General features: G+C 40.6%; 1 protein-coding gene across 1 annotated transcript; it reads right to left on the bottom strand.

Moving 5' to 3' along the window:
• Nucleotides 1–9,913: 9,913 nt before the first annotated feature.
• Nucleotides 9,914–11,002, bottom strand: LOC105255050. The gene has a single exon (XM_011264102.2). It carries the CDS (start codon nt 11,000–11,002, stop codon nt 9,914–9,916), a length of 1,089 nt encoding a protein of 362 aa, XP_011262404.2.
• Between the last annotated feature and the right edge of the window lie 7,224 nt (nt 11,003–18,226).

The following is an 18,226-nucleotide window of genomic DNA, read 5'->3' as shown; positions in this document are numbered from 1 at the left end:
TACAATTGTAAGAGAAAAGATATATAAAATTAAGATATATAAAATTATATTCTATTTTCATGTATGTATTATATACGCATTTACCTTCGCACGTACATATGTTCTCTCGTATAAATATTTTGTTCTTTATATTGTTAAATGTACTGTGTAATATTTAATATCTTAAGAAAATCGCTAGTGTACTTATAAAGTTAGATATCTGTCTTACATCAGAACTTGTATACTTAATAAAATTGATAGATTTCGTGATATTATGGATTGAAACATAGATCTTATTAAGCGTTAATAAATATTATTTATATATATTACTAATTAATCTGGACGCAAGTGTAATATTTTAAATACATGTCATATATAATACATGTCATATATACAGGGCGATCCCGAAAAACCTTCCGTCTTTAAAATGACGTATTCCTGACACTATTCTAAGACAATTTTTTCTTTAGCAAAATTTGATTTGAAGCGTAGTTTTTGAGTTATAAGCAGAAATAGTTAGTAAATCACGCGTCGGGTACAGAAGGCAGGCAGGGGCGGCCCGGCGCGCCGCGAGCGCGGGCGCAGCTGATCGCCCGACAAGCGATTATCACTGCATGAGTCACTAACTATTTTATCTTATAACATAAAATTATGCTTTAAATAAAATTTTGGTAAAGAAGAAAATGTCTTAGAATTACATCAGGAATACGTGTTCCTTAAAATAATGTTAATTATTAAAAGTTATTCCGGATCGCCGACCGTCGAACGCTGTAATCAGCTGATTGCTACATGCGATGTGTGTATGGCGGAGTGTGCGTAAAAGAGAGAGAGAGAGAGAGAGAGAGAGAAAGAGAGAGAGAGAGAGAGAGAGAAAGAGAAAGAGAGAGAGAGAGAGAGAGAGGGAGGAAGGGTAAAAGGGACAGACATTCATACACACGCACGCACGTACGCATACACTTTTTTCTCTCTCTCTTTTACAACACTCTGTCATTTAGTCACTCATTCTCTCACTCACTCACTCACTTACTCTGCTTACTTATTGCTCACTCACCTGGTAGCAGCGTAGCGAATCTTCATGCTACGTATTGTTGTAACTGCTGCACGATTATTAGATCGCTGCACCGCTGATTGTTAGAGATGCGCGGCACATCGAAACTTTCTCACTTCGAAACACTCTTACACTCGATTGACACAGATTACGCGATAACGAGTTTACTGTTTATTACTCACTCGATTCCCATCGTTTTATCGAGACTTAAAATTACTTTAAAAGAAACGCGAATGCGAGAGAACACATGACTCGACGCGAAGCGACGGACCGCGGAGACTGCGCGACCACGAGGGTTATGTGTTGCCAGAAACGCGACACGCGACATCTAACAATAAACGCCTTGCGCGTGGCGCGTGATTGACGCGAGATAAGACGAACAATCGGCTAAAACCTTCTCACCCTTACCCTTCCTCCCCTTCTCTCTCTCTCTCTCTTTCTCTCTCTCTCTCTCTCTCTTTTACGCACACACTCCACCATACACACATCGCATGTAGCAATCAGCTGATTACAGCGTTCGACGGTCGGCGATCCGGAATAACTTTTAATAATTAACATTATTTTAAGGAACACGTATTCCTGATGTAATTCTAAGACATTTTCTTCTTTAAAATTTTATTTAAAGCATAATTTTATGTTATAAGATAAAATAGTTAGTGACTCATGCAGTGGTAATCGCCTGTCGGGCGATCAGCTGCGCCCGCGTTCACGGCGCGCCGGGCCGCCCCTGCCTGCCTCCTGTACTCGACGCGTGATTTACTAACTATTTTTGCTTATAACTCAAAAACTACGCTTCAAATCAAATTTTGGTAAAGAAAAAATTGTCTTAGAATAGTGTCAGGAATACGTCATTTTAAAGACGGAAGGTTTTTCGGGATCGCCCTGTATATAAGTTATGTCTGAGTTTCTATTCAATATCTCAGTGTACTTGTACTTTGTAAACAATTTAGTTAACTTAAATATTACAATTAATAGCATTAATAAATTGATCATAGCCAGTACTATGTTTTCATCATATACAAGTGTTAAAAGAGACTTGACTGGATAGGGAAAGGTGTTTATGGAAGAAATTAATTGACGGATAAAAACTTTTCTTTCCGTATCGAATTATTTGCATTCCCAAAAGATATGATCTAATGTTTCCGAACTGTCACAGTTAGAACATTTCGAGGGAACAATTGAAAGTCTTGATAAACTTCCGTTCAGGGAGTATGTCCACATCTCATCCTACAGATTGAAACTACACCTTTTCGCGACATATTATAGTGATGAAACCAAGGAGATCTGTTTTCCGATCAGCAATTTTCCATATAGTCTTGTTCTTATTAGCTTCCTTATACCATCTAAAAAACGTTTCAAATTGCTCTTTTTTCCAAGTTGCTTTAAAATCTCTTATCAAGGTACTTTTCTGATAATCTACTCCATATTTTGGAGCTTCTTTCGCCAGTGAATCTGCAGTTTCGTTTCCCTCTATCCCACAGTGACTCAGTATCCAAATTAGTTTTATTAAGCCATTATTTTCAACGATCTGTTTAATTTGATGTCTTATTTCAAGGATTAAGTGAAATGATTTGTTATTACAGCTAATATTTTGTAATGCCGCCAGAATTGATTTGGAATCTGAAAAGATAAATCGTAAAATTAGAGAGACCGTATTTATTAGCCTGATTTATCGTCTCTAAAATGGTCATTACTTCCAGAGAGTATTGAAGTATAAGGAGTAGATTTGAGGTCAAAGGTGTGATCAAGTGAAGAAATTGAGAATCCTGTAAATTCCGCATTAGGAGTTTTCGAACCGTCAGTAAAAAAACAGTATGAATTATTGAGAGTATCTTGAAATATTTCTCTAAATAACGGTTCGTTATTATTTGATTCCTTATCGAAATTAAGTCCTGTTGTTAAATCAACTTCCGGTTGATACATCATTGAGTCATATGTTTTAGTATAGCAAAGCGGTCTATAGTTGGATTCTATTAAATGAGAGATAAAAGATATTTCTTGAAAAGTTTCTAGAATAGTAGAAGAAGTATATCTATTAATAATTGTAGGGTCATTCTTAATCTTTTTTTATTCATTTAAAACAGGTAAAATCAGGATGATCCGATTGAGATAGAACTCTGGTAATCCAATTTTTACACAAGAATCTTGCTCTAATGGAAATAAGAGGTTCTTTAAATTCAGCTAGGAGAAAATTAGTTGGAGAGGACATTCTAAGGCCTAGTATTATTCTTATTGCTTTGGATTGAATACGATCGAGTTTAGTCGTTTGAAATTTAGTGAGATTATGTAAGATAAAATTTCCATAGTCTAATTTAGATCTTATTAAAGCTATGTATATGATTCTAAGTAAGCGAGGATCCGCTCCCCACCAGGTATGACATAAACTTCGGAGAATTTTTAACGGATTGACAGGATTTCCAGATATACGAAATGTGATAACTCCAATTTAAATTGGGTGAGAGGAAAATGCCAAGGAAGCGAATTTTTGCAGAAGTATAAATTTTGTTATTCAAAACTTCTACATGTACGAGGGTAGTTCGAAAAGTTCTCGGCCTAATATAGAGATGTTGCTAAGAATATCAAATGGCTATGATTTTTCTCAAGTTTAATCCCTCAGAGGGCGTACCGCACAGTTTCAGATTCGTTCGCTAGTTTGTTTACTGTGCTCGAGTAAAACAGACAAGATTTGATACTTCTCCAAAAATGGATAAAATTGAATATCGCGCAGTCATAAAATATTTCGTTTTAGAAGGATTAACGGCAACAGAAATAAAAAACGAGCTGGATTCCACTTTGGGAGACTCTTCTCCATCATTTTCAACAGTGAAGAAATGGGCTGCTGAATTTAAACGTGGCCGTTCATCCATCTTTGACGATGAACGTTCGGGTCGCCCGAAAACCGCCACGAATGAGGAAATCATTCAAAAAATCCTCGTATAGTGTTGTCGTCCTTGGAATTAAGCCATTTAACAAATTTACAAAATTTAGTTTTTTCAGGAGAGAGTTCTCAATCCAGATGGGAGAGTGAGATGGCAATATCGTTGACCAATTTTTCAAGCATTGATTTAGAATGCTCCAGATTGATCGAAGAGCTAAAGATGGCAATATCGTTATCATACTGTATTATTTTACAATTTGGATCTTTTTTAATTCTGAAACATAAATATTATATAATAAAGGGCTTAAGACACTACCCTGGGGAAGACCTTTAAATGCATAAAGGACTTCATCAATGTCTTCATATCTACAATGGACTTGTCTAAGATAAATAGAGTTCTTAATGAAAGCCAGGATATTCGGAGAGACACCCAATTTAATAATTTCTGAATAAGAATATCTGGAATTACATTATCATAGGCTGATTTAATGTCTAAAAAAGAAGCCAAAGCAGGTTGATTTTTTTGAAACGAAAGGAGAATGTTAGATTGAAGAAAGACTAAGTCAATGCAACTTTTGCTTCTTCTAAAACCGAATTGCGAATTCGGCAGAAAGTTAGAAAATTCTAGGTACCAATTAAGTCTATTCGAAATCATTCTCTCAAGGACCTTACATAGACAAGAAGCCAGTAAAATAGGACGAAATTTTAAAGCCTTTTCCCATTTTAGGAATAAAAAAATCTCGTCCATTCTGCTGGAAAGAAATGGGAGATAAAAATTCTATTATAAATGATTAGTAATAGATTTTTTGCATTAGAAGGTTCCGAAATTATCTTATAATCGATGCTGTCTAATCCTGGACTGGATTATTTATTTAAGTGAAGAAGGACATAGTTTAGTTCTATCTGGGAGAATGTATTGTCCAGCAAGGGATCAAAGTTCTTATAAGGAAGTGAGATAGGAGGAGAAGGAATTCCTGGAGGAAAGAGAGAGGCAATTAAATTTGAAATATTATGTATTGCCTGTTTATTGTAGCAGTTTTTCGTTTCGGAATGAGTAGCTTTATTTTTAAAAACTCTAACTTTCCTCCACACCTAAGCAGAGTCGTAATCTTTTCTTAAATTTCGCAAAAAATTTAAAATTTTCTTTTTTTATATTCCTAAGTCCAATCCTGGTTTTTGCTACTTCTTTTTTATATAACAGAAAGTTAGTTCTTGTTTTATGTGTTTTGAATCTATCTAATGCTTTTTTACGTTCGAGGATGAGTACGTCACATACTTCATTCCACCAGGGACTAGGTATTTTTTTTCTTAGCTAATGTAGGAGAATTTTGATCAGGGAGCCTAGTATAAGATAATTAATTATCTTTTTATGAAAATTTGTTGTCTTTATTCGTATTACCTTGTGCTGAAAGAACTTTAAAAGAGGTTGCTTTAGCTATATTATCTATTATAATAGAAGTAAATGATGTGTATAATGGTTGTATGTCATGAATTGCTAAAAGATTTGATGTATACTTATGTAACTTGATATCTTTTTCCATATTTTCAGAAAAGACGGCCCAATCGGTCTTAGAAGAATATAGTTTTGGAGATCTTCTAACTTTAGATTTAGGAGTCACAGAAATATTCATGTTTATGAAAATTCGAAAGTGGTCACTGCCCCAAGAGTCTTGGTTAACTAACCATGATGTTTTTATTCCTAATGAGGAACTAGCAAGAGATAAATCGAGTTTAGACCAATGATCCCTTTCTGCATCCCAGAAAGTACGGGAGTCATCGTTTAGTACTATAATATCGAGATCTAAGATTCCTTTTTCTAAGGGAATAATTTGATCAGAAGGTAAGTTAAAGTCTTCACCAATAAAAACTTTTCCATGAAAATTAGCAAAAAAGTTTTGCCACATACGAGAATTTATTCGTGAGGCGGTCGGAGGTCTATAGACTGAGATAATGGACATCCTATCTTGTTTTAGGAAGAGCTCTATCCCACAAGCCTCCAGATTACCTTGACAATCCAGGATATTTTCAATAAGGCTATATTTTAGATTTGAACTCACCATAATTAGCACTCTGCCCCCCCTCCTATCCTGTCGATCTTTACGGACAATATCAAAACCTTTACAAGTAATTTGATCTCTAGGATCCAATCAAGTCTCTGAAATTACGAAAACATCAGTATCTGCACTATAATAGACCAAATCATTAATTTTATTTTTTAAACTTTTCGCATTCCATTGAACTAATCTAAGAGACCGAATCATTTACTTTCTTACTATCTGTTTGTAGATCGTCTTTTCGTTGAGAATTATTATGCAGATTAACTAGCTGGGATATCTTTTGAAAGATAAGTTCAGCATCCGGAGAAGTAGAAATCCGTAGCAGAAGATCCTTAATTTTTAAAGAAAGATCAGCTGACATCGTCGTCGGAAAAGTCTTCTTGATTATATCGGCAAAAGACGGCGTTTTTGAAGATTCTATCTTTGGATTGAGATTTGGAAAGTTCCTTGAATCTTTAACAAGGTGGATTTCACTTTGATTCTTTTTTCAAGAGAGTACGTCTTGCGTCCAGATAAGAGACATTATCAAATGCCATTATTTTATTAATTTCAGCATTAAATATAAATTTTGGACATCCTCTACTTAAGGTATGATGAGGTTCTTTGCAGTTGATGCACTGGGGGGATCCCTTACACGGAATATCTACAGATATAGGGTGTATTAACCCGCAATTGAGATATGTTTTGTTCTTGTTCACACCCTTTACTGGTGTGACCCAGCTTGCCACATTTGTAACATCTTCTTACAGGAGTAACATATGCACAAATAAATTGACTTTCCAGCGTTTGATGTTTCTAGGAAGGTCTTGACTTTTAAATTCTAGACAGACTGACTGAGAGTCAATCCATTTATTTGTAACAGAGTCTCTTCTCTTCAGTCTGAATATGTAATTTAATCGAAGCAGTGAGTTATCCTTTTCCAGTGTGGCTTGCAATTCATTTAATGGAATGCCTTTGATTACATCTTTTCTAAAAATCTTGTATTTAGGAATATATAGAATTAATCCCAAATCCGATATAAGCTTATTCCGGATGGCAGAATTTGCATCTTAGAAAGACTTGAAAGAAATTTTCCACGTATTCCAAGCATGATGCTTTATTTCTTTAAATTTGATATTCGCCTTAGTTAATAACCTAAAAGCTTCAATTATAGAAGTGAATCTGATCAGATTTGTTATCAACAATTTTTCTGACAAAAACAATAAACGGACCTTTATTATAGCGGTCATACCAAAGATTATTGGTTATTGTATTGTCTCCCGAGTCGAGAACTTTATTTTGAGTATTTCCTCTCTTGTTTATCGTATTATCAGTATTCAACATTGCTGATTTGGGTGCTTTTCGAAAGGATTCTTCCTGTGACGAATCTACATTTACTATTTTCTTTGACTTAGATTTTTTTGAGTCACTTTTAGTTGATGTCACTGGTTTATCCTTTATTTGGTCCTACATAGGAAACGCAGTGGAATCCTCCGACGTACTTGAATACTGCCTTTTAAGATTTGATCTATCCAAAATTATTTCCATCACTTGATCATGCGTTATATTTTGCATATCAGATAACTCGCTTTCCATTTTTTCGCTCACACATTGAGACATTCTAAAGTTTAAAGGCGGGAGAGAGTTATCTCTCCCGCCTTGAGAAGGAGGATTAAGGTTATCTATTATTTCTTTACTTTTAGTATTAAATATTTCCTCACACTCTAGCCGAGAGCGGTGAAATCTCAAAAGAAAACATCGAAAGGAACCATGTAGATAAATCTCAGGTGGTAGAAACACCTCACACAATTATAAAGAACAGATTTTCGTCCAAATTTTGCCAAAAGGCACGTACTCCCGCGTTCAACGAAAAGTCCGCTCTCCGGCCTGCTTTTAGGTAATCCCTGGAAGCGATACTCCCTCTATGGACATTAAAAATGTGAACATAAACTACAAAGCCAATGTCCACGAATGTTCTCAGAGGATATACAGGATGGGGCATTTATCTTGAGACAAGATAATATCTCGATTGGAGTCGATTATTTTGAAAAACGTTTTAGACAAAAGTTGTATGGTTTCAAGGGGGACATAAAATGGTGTCATTAGTTTGATCTTGAAGAGCCACCTGAAGGACACGCGAAGGTCAGCTCCAACTTTTTAAATGGGACACCCTATATGCTTTTGCATATTCTTGTAGCTCATCTCAAGAGTTTTCCAAAACACTATAATTAAGTTAGTTTTCATTCAGTACTTTCCAAGTTATGAGGCTTGAAATCATTTTTTAATTTTACATAAACCGTAAAATATCTTGTAAAATATTCATTTTTCGATTATTTTACCTTAATACTTTTATGTACAAAATAATGAGAAAAATCAATTGGTGTAAAGAAAACTCATAGTTGTTTCGAAAAAAAAAATGTAATTTGCAATTAACAATTACATATTTTTTCTTAAAAACAACTGTATGTTTTCATTACACCAATTGATTCCTCTCATTATTTTGTACATAAAAGTATTAAAGTAAAATAATCGAAAAATGAATATTTTACAAGATATTTTACGGTTTATGTAAAATTAAAAAATGATTTCAAGCCTCATAACTTGGAAAGTACTTAATGAAAACTAACTTAATTATAGTGTTTTGGAAAGCTCTTGAGATGAGCTACAAGAATATGCAAAAGCATATAGGGTGTCCCATTTAAAAAGTTGGAGCTGACCTTCGCGTGTCCTTCAGGTGGCTCTTCAAGATCAAACTAATAACACCATCTTATGTCCACCTTGAAACCATACAACTTTTGTCTAAAACTTTTTTCAAAATAATCGACTCCAATCGAGATATTATCTTGTCTCAAGATAAATGCCCCACCCTGTATATGTCTCTCTGATAATATAAATAAAAATATAAATAATTTAATTAATAATTTATAATTTATAATTGTTCACGATAACATGGACAAATAAGCGAGGCGTGAGCGAGATGCGAGAACGAGACGTTCAGAGGAGGAAATTGAAGACACCAGAAGTATTAATAAAGATATATACATATATTTATAAAGGTCCTCTCCGTATTACAATATTCACGGGCGCACTAATCCATGCTTTTCGAACCGAAAATAATCGAAAATCAGCACCGAGCTTTGAATCGTTGAAATCCGCAACGGAAAAACGTTTAAAGAGCGATAGATCGATAGAGCGATAAGAGCGCGTCGAAGACTTCGAGCAATAAACGAGCCGCGCTCGCCGGGCGCGTTAATTTATAATCGAGTCCTTCTGAAAGATTCCGATTTTTCAAGAGCTCGACTGTTACTGAACTTGGTTTGAATTTTACTGTCTAACGCGTTATTTATTAAATCTTGGATCTTTCCAGAAGGGCGAGTGTTGTTTGTATTATTTCAGACAAAGCGATATACGTTTAACGGTTGCCAGGAGCGCCAAACGCGCAAACGCGCCCCCGCCTTCTCTTTGTTTGAGTTCGAACATCCCGCCCGCCTTGCCCGAAGCTTCGGGCGAAAGGCTATGCAAGGAAGGCAGGAATAGCGACGAGTTTTTTTTTTAAGATCGTGAATTAAGTGAACGTGTGATCAACGATATGGATTCACGACATGGTTAGCTATGAGTAGCTCGCACAGGTAATTATTACCAAATGCTTGAATCACGCAAATTATTCACAAGGTTTTACAAATTGATTTGGTTTTATAAAATTGTCATGTCTGGTAAGTTCGTTTCGCAGACAGGTAGGAGGACGAGCTTGGCGATCGGTCGCTTCAATAATGAGCCAGCAGTGCGGACGGTGACAACGCGCACGCGTCCGTCTTCGCCGGGATGAGTGAGGACTATGCGAGCCAGGGGCCATCGGGTAGATGGCGTGTTGTCCTGGCAAACCAGGCAGAGACGACCGATATCCAACCTCGTTTCTCTTTGCCATTTGGATCGATATGCGAGAGTATGGAGGTACTCTCTGGCCCAACGCTTCTAAAAATGGTCCCGCATCCGCTGCAGCAATCTCCAGCGATCAAGTTGGCTGACAGGCTGGTCCGCCAGCGACGGTTCAGGTACGGCGAGGAGGACGGAACCGATCAAAAAATGCCCCGGGGTCAGGGCGGTGAGGTCCTCAGCGTCGTCCGTCATGGCCTGGAGGAGCCGGGAATTCAGGCACGCTTCAACCTGGGAGAGAAGGGTCGCCATCTCCTCTAAGGTAAGAATGGCGTCTCCGATGACCCGACGTAAGTGGTGCTTCATGGATTTTACGGCAGCTTCCCAAATTCCACCGAAGTGTAGGGCAGACGACGGGTTGAATCGCCAGTGGATGCCATCACACGCTAACTCGCCCTGGATCCGCTGTAGCTCCGGGTTGCTGGCAGCGAAGAGTCGTCGTAGCTGGGTGTCCGCTCCCACGAAGTTCGTTCCGCAGTCGCTCCATATCGTCCAACAAAGTCCTCGACGGGAGGTGAACCGACGCAAGGCTGCAAGGAACGCGTCGGTGGTGTAGTCGGACATCGGTTCCAAGTGGACGGCCCGGGTGCGTAGGCAAACGAATATCGCGATGAAAGCCCGGTAGGATCGGTGACCTCGCCCTCGAGCAGTCCGCAGCTGTACGGGTCCAACATAGTCGATCCCAACGTCCAGGAAGGGCTTTCCCGGAGTCACCCGAGGTAAATCGTCCATTAGCTGCTGCGGGGCAGCCGATCGCCAGCGTGTGCAAGTGACACACTGTCGAATGATCCGCTTGACAAGCGCTCGGGGCATCCAGTAACGCTGACGCACCATCGCGAGCGTGAGCTGCGTTCCGCTATGAAGAGTTCGAAGATGACAAGCCTGGACGACCAATCGGGAAAAATGGGAGTCAGACGGCAGCACCACAGGATTTCGCTCGTCATCCGATAGAAGGCTGTTCTCGAGGCGATCTCCTACCCGCAGGACTTCCAGGGAATCTAAAAAAGGGTGTAATTGGGCAAATTTGCTACCTCGATCAAGCGCGTGGCCTTGACGCAAAGACTGAAGCTCCTTGTTGTAGTGACAGGATTGCACTCGCTGGATCCACAAGAGCCGCGCCTCCTCCATCTCATCCGCCGTCAGGATAGAACCCCAGGGCCCTGAAGAGGACTTAGCTGCCAGCGGAGCTCCTCGCCGCCTCGACCATCGGAGGCACCAAGATGTGACGCGCAGCAGCTGGTTGAGGGAAGACAACCGCACGAGTTCGTCGAGCTCTTCAGGAGGTGACTTCAGCGCTGAGAGGTCGTTTGGATTTTGGGCAAATCGTCCAAAGCGGGCAGCGCATCAGGAGCCATGCTGAGGAGGTAGTGACGAGCCGCGGGAGGGCCTCGCCACAGGTCGTGTCCCACGAGAGTAGCTGGTGATAGGCCTCTAGACGCGCAGTCCGCAGGATTCTGAGGCCCGGGAATGTGATGCCATAAGCCGTCGGGAGCCGTCGTCTGGATCTCGGATACTCGATTAGCGACGTACGTCTTCCATCTAGTTGGATGACCCCGGATCCAATTCAGGACCACGGTGGAGTCCAACCAGAAATGCAGCGAAGCACCGGGCAGCCCCAGAATGCGTCGAAAATGTGTGGCTAGTCGGATCAATAGTACGGCACAAAGCTCCAGCTGGGGTAGAGAGACCTGTTTGAGCGGCGCGACCTTCGTTTTAGCGGCCAGGAGCGAAATGACCCAAAAGGCATCGGTAGCTTGCCGCAGGTACACGACTGCGGCAAAGGCTTGTTCAGAGGCGTCGGCAAAATCATGAAGCTCGGGGTCAGCGCGGGAAGGCGACGTGTGAACAAAGCGTGGGACCCTGATGTCCTCCAGACGCGGCAGCTCATCCGGGAATCGTCTCCTGAAGCGGGTAGACTCTTTATCCAGGAGGGTGTCCCAAGCCAGTCTCAGGAGCCAGGTCCCTTGGAATGCGATCTTGGCGCTCACGATCGCAGGAGCCAACCATCCAAGAGGGTCGAACAGCCGGGAGGTCAGCGACAACACTGACCTTTTGGTGATGGCCGTCACAGTGATGTCGCGGGTGTAAAATGAGAAGTCATCCGTGCGCGGGTGCCACTGCAAGCCCAAAGTCGTGTGTGTTTTGTGAGGTTGCCAAGCCCGAGGCTCGCGCTGCGTCCGATGCTCCAAGGGAATGCCTGTCAGTAGCGAGTCGTCGTTAGCGGACCACTTGCGTAGCGGGAATCCGCCCGCCTTGCAAATTCTTGTCAATTGCCGTTGGAGCTCCTGGATGGCTTCAACCGAGGGCGCACCAGTTAGGACGTCATCCATGTAGACGTCTTGACGCAAGACGCTGGAGCCCAGTGGACGCGGGGCCCAGTGGCCCCGCCGGGCCTCCTCATCGTCGGCCAGTTGATGGAGCGTGCACATGGCAAGGAAGGGCACACAAGCCAGACCGTAAGTAACTGTGTTCAGCTAATAGTTCGTGAGCTCGTCAGTTCCTTGGTAACGCTATATGATCCGTTGCAGATCTCGGTCTTCGTTGTGTACTAGTATTTGGCGGTACATCTTTTCGACATCTGTAGTCAAGACGTAGCGATGCAATCGCTATCGCAGAAGGACGTCGGCAAGCGGAGGCAGTAGGTTGGGTCCCACCATCAGGAACTGATTTAGAGAGTGACCGAATGACGAGATCGTTGAGCCGTTGAAGATGACGCGGAGCTTGGTAGTCGCGCTGGTTTCCCGGACTACTCCGTGGTGCGGGAAGTAGCAACACGATCGGCTGTTCACAAGTCCTGACTCACCGGAGTCATGTGCGCGAGCTCCTCGTATTGACGCATGAACTCCTGGTAGCGTTGTTGGAAGCCGCCGTCTCGGCTGAACTTCCTCTCCATCCCTCGGAGGACACGGAGAGCGGCAAGGCGCGTGGAGGCTAAGTCAGGCGATACACCTCTGATTAGACACAGTATGATTGAACACAACTGGCTTTGATTGGCTAATCGTGCTTGATCGTGCTGGTTACCCTAGGCATCGGTCGATATAATTGGCTGTGTCTAATCGTACTGTGTCTAATCGGGCAATCCCCAAGTCAGGCAGGGATTCTCGTATCGGCAGTCGGACGACGTATTGGCCCTCGGAGGTGCGAGTATGAGTTGTGCGGAAGAAGTCCTCGCAACGTTGGTCGTCGGGGGTCAGCAGTGAGGCTGTCACCGGCAGCTCCTCTTGTTGCCAAAACTGACGGACGAGCGAGTCCAGATCTTCTTCAACCTGGCACAGGTGAGAAGTGGATCGTCCGTAGGGAGTCGCGGGACTGACCGATCCAGAAATGATCCAGCCCAGCGTCGTCTTCTGCGCCACCGGTTCTTGGGGTCCTCCCTTCTGCAGGCCGTCCAAGATGATGGCATCATGAGCGTCGGCCCCTAGCAGGAGCTCAACTGGATTCGCCGCCAGGTAATCGGGATCGGCGAGGTCAAGGTCGTGTAGGTGGCGCCACGCCTGATGATTAGCTCGGAAGTTTCCTTCGTAGATGGTGAGATTGGAGAAGACGAGAGCCGATACAAGGGAGGCTTCCCCTTTCCATTGCGTGATCGTCTCCGAAACGAGGCCACGCGAGCGCCCCGTCTGAATATCGCCGACGCCGAAGATAGCGACCGATGCCGAGCTCCGAGGCAGTCGTAAGCGCTGAACGAGAGATTTAGTGATGAGAGATGATTCCGAACCTGGATCTATGAGGGCCCGGGCTGCATGGAATTTGCCGAACCGGTCGGCGACTCGGACTCTCGCGGTCGCAAGCAGCACTGCGAGGGGAGCCTCCGGAGGCCGTCAGCTCCGTCCATACTTTCGAGAGCACCGACGGTGCTCCTAACGTTGAGATACAGCTTGCGTAAATCTGTAGCGGATTCGCCCTTTGCGCTGAAGAGCCGTGAATTGTGACAAATAAGTGCGCACGAGGAGCCTCTTGTTTTCGAAGTGATCTTTCAGCATCATCCAAGCTCGAGTGAAGTTTTCGGCCGTAGTCGGAAGGCTCCGAATTAACACATCTGCTTCCCCTTTCAGACACGCCTTCAGGTAATGGTGCTTTTCCACGGACGGAAGAGAGGCGTCTAGTCCGATGATGGACTGAAAGAGGTTCCGAAACGACGACCATTCTTCATACTTGCCAGAGAAGAGGCAGCTGGATTCGAGGCAAAGTAGTGCGGTGAGGAGGAGACTCGCCGGGCTCCGAGACGGTCAAGATAACCGGGCTGCTGATCCGATCGACGTAATCCAGAAAGATGCCCTTGTTCACGTGGTAAGCCTCCTCAACCACGGCGATGAAGTCTTTCTTCATGTAGTTTGACCCACCAATCGTGTCTCGATGCTGTGATCGGAGCAGAGCATGCTGAGCTTCAAAAGCTAGCACTTTTCCAGCCCGGCTAATCGAATCTGGACGGCGCTCACCGTGATATGGGCGTGATAAGTTAATTATCCGGCAAAACAAGGAGTAATTATCTCCTTCTTCGATCTCTGATTAGAGATCGAGAAAGAAAGTGGCCAGAATCAACGAAAGGGGGTTCAACTGGCCTAAAGAACCTACGGTTAAGGCACGCGGTTAAGGCACGTGGTTAAGGCACGCGGTTAGGGTACGTGACTAAAATATATATACATGATTAGGTGAGGTGATGATTAGAGATAGGTTCCTCAAATCTCGAATAATTTTAGTTAATCAGGAAGTAGGGTTGTTAAGGCTATTAAGTAAAATCATTAGAATTCTTCTATTGATATTAGGGTTGATAGGACTCTTAAGATCATTAGTGTTCGGGATCGCAACTTTGAATTGCGATTTTATTTTGCCGGGACACACCCGAGAAGGTATCGTGAGTTTGCAAATCACGTGATTTCGCACTGGATGAGTGACGGGATGAAATAACGTAAAATTGTTCCTTTGATTATACCACAGTGACATCCACATACGAGTGGTGATAAGTTTATTGCGCAAAATACACGATATGTACAAGGTTATGAGCTTTCGATGCGTATGCGACTCTATTTCGAATAGTTGAGCACGTCGAGATTCGTACTCGGTTTGGCGAAATCGTACTATACAATTGTTCACTTGATATAAATGATACAGCGCGTTATCAGCTGTTCGCGTGAGAGCGAGCGAGACGGCGCTCTATTGCCGCGAGCGCGAGCGAGACCGCACTATTCACGGGTGCACGCACGAACTTGAGAGAGACAGTGCTCCATCGGGCTGTCTGTGAGAGCGAGCGAGACGGCTTTATTGCGGCCGTCCGCGAGATCGAGCGAGACCGCACTATTCACGGGTGCACGCACGAACTTGAGAGACACAGCGCTCCATTGGGCTGTCTGTGAGAGCGAGCAAGACGGCTTTATTGCGGCCGTCCGCGAGATCGAGCGAGACCGCACTATTCGCGGGTGCACGCACGAACTTGAGAGACACAGCGTTCCATCGGGCTGTCTGTGAGAGCGAGCGAGACAGCGCTCTTTCAGTCGTCCGCGTGATTGCGAGCGAGACAGCACTATTCACGGTTCGACGCGAGACTGAGAGAGACAGCGCTCTATCGGGCTGTCTGTGAGAGCGAGCGAGACCGCACTTTCCACGGTTTGACGCGAAACTGAGAGAGACAGCGCTCTATCGGGCTGTCTGTGAGAGCGAGCGAGATCGCACGATCCACTGTTCGACGAATGAGCGGAGGCTCAATGAGAAACAGGCTCCACCTCTAATTTAGAGTGGAGGCGCTCCGATGAATCCCGGCACTCTCGCTCAGAACGTGTTGAACGGAATCGATTATCTTTAAATGAATTGTCCAATGATCCGTCACGATATCTGATACAAGAATTTGTCTATTGAATATAATCGCGCTTTGCAAGTCTTAATGTTTCAAAAGCACTTGCAAAATCTTGGTTCTCGCTGCTCGAAAATTCGACACTGATAAGGATTCAACAATGACTTCGCTTTAACTTTCCATGACTCTCGCAATGACTAGGTAGGATTCAACAGTGACTCAGCGGGAGAGAGCCTTTCTCCCGGATAATAAAGGCTCGATTGCGTATTGGATGATCTGATTTGAGCCTATCCTGTTCAGGTACGTCAAATCACGTGATTTTCCGATGCCTAATTGGCCAGGACCATGTATTATTACGCGATCACGCGGATCCTGGTTGATTTCGAAAAAACACCGTACGGAATTATATTTGTGAGTTCGATTTAGCGCGCACGGATGGCGCCAGTATTACGGGGGGGTGATATTTTCGTTTGAAATTCAGGGCGAATCCTGAACAATTAGAATTCTATAATAGTAGGATTGTTAGGGCTATTAAGAAAGATTCATTCTTTCTTTTAATATTCCAATAATTCTAATAAAAATTATTTCAATTAGGTTGAATATATTTTTAAAAACATTGTAAAAATAAATATAACATGTTTTAAAAATAAAATTGTTTTAAAAGTGAAATTTAAATTATCAAACTTATCTTCAGAAATATTAAAGAAATTGCATAATTATTAACGTTTAAGAAATAACAAAACATGCTATATTTTATTTTAAAACTTAAAAATATATGTGTATTAAATCAAATATAATATTAAATCCAAATGTTAATGTTATCAATATCAAATTATTATATCAATGTTATTAAATATTTGAATAAATCGAATATTATTATTTGATATTGATAGCATCATAAATTTGTAAATTGTAAATTATAAATAGTTATAATTGTATTTTAATTATAATCCAACATTGATATTTTAATTGTAAAATACAATACAATTATAATTATAATTATATTATATGAAATTGTATTTACGATTGTAAATTCTTATATAAATTACACGAAAAATTATCGAAAGTATACGTATAATGATTACATAATAGTAATTAAGATAACAGTAATTCATTAAATTGAAGTATTTGTTTCTGAAGTATATATTTTTGGAATAATCATAAAAGAGTAACTGTTTGTATTTTCATTTCAAAGAGTCATTAATAAATTCGGAAAATTTTTATATAAAATGTAAAAATTTGATGTTAAATTAATGATTAAATATAAGCATTTTAAAATTTGACGGACGCCTTCGTTACAAAATCGCGAGTCAATTATTATAAATTTAATGATATGCTTTCCGTTATCTTTATTTATTTATGAATTCCATATCGCGCGGATATTCTTAAAATAAATTATTAAAATATGATTGCGAAAATACCCTGTTCTTTCCGTATTCTTTTCGCGTCCTTATACAAGATTATCATTTTAACAAAAGAATTTGATCGCTGTTCCTCTCGTCACATAATATTCCTAAATATTTCTAATTAAATATAAAGAAATGTCGAATAAGAGAGTGAAGATTCGATGTAATAAGTCAACGATTAAATATTAGCTTCGCAAAATTTAACGATCACCTTCGATATTATGGAATCGCGAGTTAATTATTATGAATTTAATAATTTGATTTTTTAATTATAATTGTACTTACGAATTTCGTATCGGAAAATATTTATAAATAAATTAATAAATTACGGTTGTGAAATCACTGTGTTTTTCCGTTCTTTTCGCGTTCTTAGACGAGATTGTCGTTTTAATAAAAGAGTTATCATTGTTCCTTCCGTTAAATAAACGTTAATGAATGTGGCTCGTACCGCCAAGGACTCGAAACGATTTTCATCATGGAGAATTATTTCTCACCGGTTCTTGTGACATCCATTCGCATTCTAGTTCGGTGCTCTGTTGAAAATTGGGAATTTTTATTATAAGATTGAAGGAACTAATCCCAGGTTTTGTGGCAATTTCCGAAGCAATGATTTTGATAATAATTCAACGACGAACGTCATACGCTTCTTTAAGTCGAATTTATTTAAATAATATATATATAGATGAGAGAAATGTATCTTTTCTTTTCTTCGTTAAAAATGTTTTATCATTATTAGGATTGGTATTATATTATCTAATGCCACAAAGATTTAAGAGTAGATTAAATATGGATGTAGCGTTGTGTATAAATTTTTATTTTTCAAATAATTTCATAGTTATATTCATATTTCATTTCAATAATTTGTGATTAATTTTTATTAATTTTTTGATAAAAATGATTACGAATGAATATATTTTTAATTAATATAATTTGTCTCTCTTTTAAAAAATTATTTCTAGGTACTGAAGTTATTAACATTAATTTTTAATTTCTTTTAAGAAACTATTTGCAGGTATTGGACATCCATCGCCATTTTGAAATATTAGTTTTAGATATATACGATTTTATTCATATGTATAATAAAATACATGCACAAATTTATGTATCCAAAATATTTTTATAATTTTTATTAATGTATATATTATATATACGCGAAAT

The sequence above is a fragment of the Camponotus floridanus genome, unplaced genomic scaffold (assembly GCF_003227725.1).
Source record: "Camponotus floridanus strain SB8 unplaced genomic scaffold, Cflo_v7.5 scaffold8, whole genome shotgun sequence".
Lineage (NCBI taxonomy): Eukaryota > Metazoa > Arthropoda > Insecta > Hymenoptera > Formicidae > Camponotus > Camponotus floridanus.
This window is presented reverse-complemented; position numbering and strand designations above follow the sequence as displayed.

Coding starts and splice junctions, on each gene's coding strand:
- LOC105255050 (XM_011264102.2), bottom strand. CDS start 11,002: ATGGAGGAGGCGCGGCTCTTGTGGATCCAGCGAGTGCAATCCTGTCAC.